Source organism: Lupinus angustifolius, unplaced genomic scaffold (assembly GCF_001865875.1).
Source record: "Lupinus angustifolius cultivar Tanjil unplaced genomic scaffold, LupAngTanjil_v1.0 Scaffold_90_97, whole genome shotgun sequence".
Classification (NCBI taxonomy): domain Eukaryota; kingdom Viridiplantae; phylum Streptophyta; class Magnoliopsida; order Fabales; family Fabaceae; genus Lupinus; species Lupinus angustifolius.
Window position 1 is genome coordinate 27,039 of NW_017724580.1, and position 6,240 is coordinate 33,278.

At 33.9% G+C, this 6,240-nt stretch overlaps 2 protein-coding genes across 2 annotated transcripts; both read left to right on the plus strand.

The window, feature by feature from the left end:
• The first annotated feature begins 319 nt into the window (after positions 1-319).
• Positions 320-3,807, plus strand: LOC109339712 (sucrose transport protein SUC9-like). The gene is made up of 5 exons (XM_019577201.1): positions 320-355; positions 410-1,686; positions 2,997-3,060; positions 3,179-3,222; positions 3,375-3,807. The coding sequence occupies exons 2-5, from the start codon at positions 439-441 to the stop codon at positions 3,558-3,560; spliced, it is 1,542 nt and encodes a 513-aa protein (XP_019432746.1). The 5' UTR covers positions 320-355; positions 410-438; the 3' UTR covers positions 3,561-3,807.
• A 1,207-nt stretch (positions 3,808-5,014) lies between these two features.
• LOC109339711 lies at positions 5,015-5,602 on the plus strand (the record flags this gene model as incomplete). Its single annotated transcript, XM_019577200.1, has 1 exon — positions 5,015-5,602. A coding segment is annotated over exon 1 (588 nt), but the record flags the coding sequence as incomplete, so codon positions are not given.
• Between the last annotated feature and the right edge of the window lie 638 nt (positions 5,603-6,240).

Below are 6,240 nucleotides of genomic sequence, written 5' to 3' on the forward strand. Positions count from 1 at the left end.
AGAGTCCACCCTAAAAGTTGAAAGATGACAAATCCTTGGTATAATCAAATTGTGCCCTTAGAATTGAAAAACTTTATTTTGATTTCCTAAACAATATCCTTATGAGTGAAGAAGGAAACTCATCTATTCCGTTTTACAAAGAATATGAAATAATTAATTCACCACTTTCATGGTAAACTCAAATTCTGACCCCATCCGTATCTATATCTTCATGCATTTAAAATGAAGATACCCCACATTTAATTTTCAGAATAACCTACTCCTATTTAAAAGGATAAGCATGCTCAGTATTCTTCCAAGTACCAATCCAAATCACTCAACACCTTAACACTCTTCCTCTTTTTCTTAAACTTTCGTGGTTTCTTTCTGCTTATTCCTTTACAAATCCTCCTCCTACGTTGAGACAGAGAAAAAACCCTAATTTTTAGGTCTATAACCATGTCTGATCTTTCTTCAACCAAAGATCCCAGTTATCCCACCTTCAATATTGAAGGACAGGTTCCACAACCTGCCTCTCTCATAAAGATGGTGGCCGTTGCCTCTATCGCCGCCGGTATCCAATTCGGCTGGGCCCTACAACTATCTCTCTTGACCCCTTATGTCCAGCTTTTGGGTGTCCCACACGCTTGGTCCTCCGTTATCTGGCTTTGTGGCCCTATCTCCGGTTTACTTGTGCAACCCACTGTGGGTTACTACAGCGATCGATGCAAATCTCGCTTCGGTCGCCGCCGTCCTTTTATCTTAGCCGGTGCAATTGGGGTTGCCATTGCAATCATATTTATTGGATTTGCTGCAGATTTTGGGTACGGCTTGGGCGATGACCTCACTAAAAAGACTCGCCCACGTGCCGTTGGCTTCTTTGTTGTTGGGTTTTGGATACTTGACATGGCCAATAACATGCTGCAGGGACCTTGTCGGGCATTCCTCGGAGACCTCTCCGCCGGAGACCAGAGCAAGATCCGTACAGCAAATTCTATATTCTCTTTCTTCATGGCCATTGGAAGCATCCTTGGATATGCCGCTGGATCCTACAGCCACCTTTACAAGATATTCCCTTTCACGGAAACCAAAGCATGCGATGTTTATTGTGCAAATCTTAAAAGTTGTTTCTTTATTGCAATTACACTATTGCTCGTCCTCGTCATCATCACATGTGTGTATGTCAAGGAAATACCCTTGAAGTCATCAACATCTGTAGATGATGATAATGATGAATCAAATACCTCGTGTTTGGTGTTAATGTTTGGTGCTTTCAAGGAAATGAAACGCCCCATGTGGATGTTACTGATAGTGACATTCATGAATTGGATAGCGTGGTTTCCATGGTTGCTTTATGATACTGATTGGATGGGCCGTGAGGTGTATGGTGGTGATGTTGGAGACAAATTGTTTGATATGGGTGTTCATGAAGGTTCATTGGGTCTTATGTTAAACTCTATTGTTCTTGGTGTGATGTCTTTGGCCATTGAGCCATTGTCTCGTGTTCTTGGAGGAGTGAAGAGACTTTGGGGTTTAGTTAACATTATTCTCGCAATTTGTTTGGCAATGACTGTACTCATTTCTAAGGAGGCCAAGGCCCATCGCATTTTCGCAATGGCCACTGGTGGTAAGAAGGATGCTCCACCACCTGCTAGTATTCGCGGCGGCGCCTTAGCTTTGTTTTCAATTCTCGGCATTCCTCTTGCGGTAAGTAATTATTAATATTTGAGACACTAAATTAAATACGAATCTCTATTTATAAATTACATTTACAAGGTTTTATCATCCTAAAGCAAATATTTTATATTGTTTAGACACGTTTTCACTTTTTACTTATTATTGTTTTATTCATACGTCAATAAATCCTTTTATTTTCCTCATTAATAGTCAAATCCTTTTATGTACCAAAAAAAATTCTATGTGGTATACAATAGAAATAAGGTGAAGAGAAGGTGGGGTAACAAAAATGAGAAGGTGGGATAACAAAAATAATAATTAAATAAGGTGAAGAGAAGGTGAAGAGAAGGTGGTATACAATAGAAATAAGGTGAAGAGAAGGTGGGGTAACAAAAATGAGAAGGTGGGATAACAAAAATAATAATTAAATTAGAGGGGAATGGATGGAGAATATAAATTTTGAATGTTGATATATTTATTAATAAATTTAAAAGCCATAATTAATATTGCCCAACTTTTTTAATATACATGAAATAGTTATAAATAGTGAGAAATGGAATATTCTATATATAGAGTTCTTTATCAATATTTTATGTTCTTTAATGCAATACTTTATTATTTAAATATTATGTAATATACTCATTATTACAAGAAATATGACCAAATTTCCATGAAAAGAAATATGATTTGGATAATTATTTTAGAGGAGGAACATTAATTTTTGAATAGTTATCTGATCTTCTTTAGCTACTTAAATTTGATTTATACTACTTTCTTAATAGTTATCTAATATACTATTCCTGAAGCCGATTCCATTTTAATTGTCTTTAAAATTTTGGATATGCTTCAAATTTTGTGTGATTTCGTCATTCTGCTTTGTTTGCTTATTGATGGTATTTTAGAGCAATTAGGCCAGCCGAGTAAAAATTCAAATAGCAATATAATCCTCTCAGGTAATGGAAAGAATACTTGAAAAAAAAAATGAAAAAAAAAAATATTTTAACATTTATATCATTTTATATATAATGAAATTACAAGAAAGAATTTCTCTCCAATAATGGAGAAGATCTTAATTCTAAAAAATCATAAGAAAGAAGGGTGGTCATTATTTTGACATCTATCCAAGACCTTCTTCTCAATCATATAGATATTATTACTGGGTGTTACCAAAATTTTATTCATCCAAATTCAATAGCCATTCAACAATATCGTATAAGAATTTAGTTAATATGAAAAAATGAACTCTCCCATGCAATTAATTAGAAAAGCATAAGAAAAGTTGAAAAAAACTTATCATGTATGTGATGAAAACTAATAATTAATTTTCTGCATGTGTCCAGATTACTTTCAGTGTGCCATTCGCCCTAGCATCCATATTCTCCAGCACCTCAGGAGCAGGCCAAGGTAAAAAAAAAATCTTAATCCATTTCATTATTTCAATAAGCAAATTATATCAAATGTGGGCCAATTCATACATTATATATCCAAAAATATATAACCTTTCTTGTTTAAAAACTTTCAGGTTTATCTTTGGGAACTCTCAATCTTGCAATTGTCATTCCACAGGTTACAATCCATTTGTTTCAAATTTAAAATGAGAGAAATTTAAACTTAAACAATATAGTAAAAATTTATGATCCATTTAAGGTTAATTTATCTTAGAAATAATAATAATTATATATGTTGAATTATTTTTGACAAATTATGAGTACATACAGATGATTGTGTCAACGATAAGTGGACCACTAGATGGTGCATTTAGTAAAGGTGGCAAAGGGAACTTGCCGGCGTTCGTGATGGGGGCCATAGCCGCCGCTGTGAGTGGTGTAATGGCAATTGTTTTGCTTCCAACTCCTCCGCCACAAGGCTTTGCCAAGGCAACAATTGGTGGAGGTTTACATTAATTGATGGAGCTAGCTAGCTAGCTATAAATCTTTATTAATTTTAGCTTTGATATGGGAAGTAGCAAAAACAAAGTTTTGGAGATGAACCCTTTTATTTGTAGCCCGTTGTGTACTTAGCTTGTGCCTCATTAGGGTCACTTTAGTTGTAATACCCTAAGACTTTGTACAAAAACGTGTGCTTATATATTTGGTTCATAAAATTGATAATAACTTATGGGTCACTTTAGTTGTGCTTATATTCCAGCAATTAGATGTGTAGTTTTCCAATCTTTTACTTGTTATCAGTTAATGAATTTTATAACTTTTCAACAATATAATAAAGAGTGGTCACATTCGTAAGGAGGTGCAAACAAGAACCCGTTGAGAAACCAAGATTGAATTATGTTTTTTTACTTGTAGACCTAAAATATAATGTGCATCAAATACACCGGTGTCATTTTTAATTAGGAAACAAATTATTTTATTCTAGACAAAAGTTTTAATATAGTTTTTCAATTTCCCATTCTACTTCACAATGAGAGTTCTTAATATAGCAAGTTTTAGCTGTATGTCTATCAAAGGTATTGGGATTGGAATTAGGCAAGAATCCTCAACTATTTTCTGCCATTATTACCCCTTGAATAAAGACTCATATTTCTCCCAATAGAGGCTAATGTTTCTCCTTCTCGTAATCTTCGTGAACATTAATTAATTATCTCATCTAGTACGTATCATATCTTCAATGATTCCCCCAACCTAAATAATGAAATTAACACTTTGATCGTACTTGCAAAAAGACCAAAAGATGCTATATCGTCATCCACAATTGAGTAATTCAATCAATATTGAAAGTTATGATTTAATTTGCATAAAGTTATTTATTGAATTGGAAGAACAATTGTCATTGTTGTGAGAAATAAGAACAATTAATATGGACCATTAAATCTCATTTGAATGGTTAAGATTAAAAGAATAATTATGTGATATGTAATTAATTAATCCTAACTCTCCATGTATGATTTTAAGGTCTAAATGTTGAAATAGAGTTGTAACTCAAGCTAGTGTAGGATAAAATGTAACTAAAATAGAGTTAGTTAAGACTTTCCAAGTATAGAAAGTAGTTGATAGATTCAAAAGTTAGTTATGCTTTGCTTACTATAAATGACATACATTGAATCTATGCAAGAACAATGAATATACATTTCACTCATACATCTCTCTTATTCTAATTCTTTCTTCTTCACTGCCTTTACTATTCTCTTTTCTTCTTTCTGCTAACAAACCCCAACAAATTCTGGTATCAAGAGCTACACGAAAAAGGGATCTGTTGAAGAAAATCAAGATTCACTGAGGGTGAATGATTCTTGGTGCAGATCGAAGGAGTTAGTGATTGAAGCAATTTGGTGGAGTCCATAAAGTTGAAGTTGAAGGACAAATTCACTGATTGAAGGAACAATCTCTCTGCAAAATTCAAAATGGTGGGCAATGGCGACAATCTTCCAATAATGGGGCTCCTAATTCTCACTGCTAAAAATTGGGATAGATGGAGAACACAAATGAAGGTGCGCTTCTGCTTTCAAGAAGTAAGTGAAGTGGTAGAAGATGAATTTCTTCCATTACAAACTGATGCCACTGAATTGCAGAGAGCAAATTTCAAAGATGCTAAAAAGAAGGACAACAAACCATTGTTCTTAATTCACCAATGTGTGGATGATGTGCACTTTGAGAAGATTCAAAATGCAACCATTGCCAAGGAAGCTTGGGACACTCTGATTCAAAGTCATGCAGGGGGAAAGAAGATTAAAAAGGTAAAACTTCAGACCCTAAGGAGAAAATATGAGTTGTTGTATATTGAAGAAGAAGATAGGATATGTGAATACTTCACCAAGGTGTTAACAATCACCAACCAAATGAAAGGGTTTGGAGAACAAGTGACAGATCTCATGATAATTGAAAAGATCATAAGATCTTTGCCTCAAAAGTTTGACTTCATTGTTGTAGCAATTGAAGAATCAAAAGATGTTAATGCAATAAAGATTAAGGAGCTGCAAAGTTCACTTGAGGTATATGAAATGAGAATGCTTGATATGTAACATCCCTCCTTTCAGCACCTTGCTTAGGTAGACATAGGACTATATATATATATGTGTGTGTGTGTGTGTGTGTGCTTATGTATGTGATTATATTTTCTTGATATTAGAAAGCTAAATGTTTAATAATTGCTTTGAAAATAAGTTGATCTAGTTAGTTTCAAAGCTGTCCAAGTTTAAAGTCTAACCGTTAACGGCTATGTATGGTTTTAGAATTTTAATTAGAATTGGTCTAAGTGACCACCTAACCAATTAGATTTTATAATGCTTTATTGATGTTGAGTTTTTAGGGTAGAAAGTTATTATCTTAGTGTTATACTATGATAAATAACTTATTTAAAAGTTTTTAGAAAAAGTGTTGGTTTTAATGTACCTTTGAACTGGATTGTCCGAGAGTGCTTGTGGTCTTTTCTATCAGTTCTTTGAGTGCTTGAACTATCATCTATACTCTCCTAGACATTGTTTAAGGTTATATTAAGGTGTCTTAGAGCACAAGAAAACACATCCATGCACTACACTAATTGCCCAAACCAAATACCACATTATGCATCTAAAACTTTGCTAAATTACCTAATCCTTGTTTAAATGTTAATGACACCCAACCCAGAATA

What these genes read in the sequence shown, in the direction of transcription:
- LOC109339712 (XM_019577201.1), top strand. Translation starts at nt 439, where the DNA reads ATGTCTGATCTTTCTTCAACCAAAGATCCCAGTTATCCCACCTTCAAT. An exon ending in TTCTCGGCATTCCTCTTGCG is followed by an intron (nt 1,687 to 2,996) that starts GTAAGTAATTAT and finishes GCATGTGTCCAG; the next exon opens with ATTACTTTCAGTGTGCCATT. An exon ending in CACCTCAGGAGCAGGCCAAG is followed by an intron (nt 3,061 to 3,178) that starts GTAAAAAAAAAA and finishes AAAAACTTTCAG; the next exon opens with GTTTATCTTTGGGAACTCTC.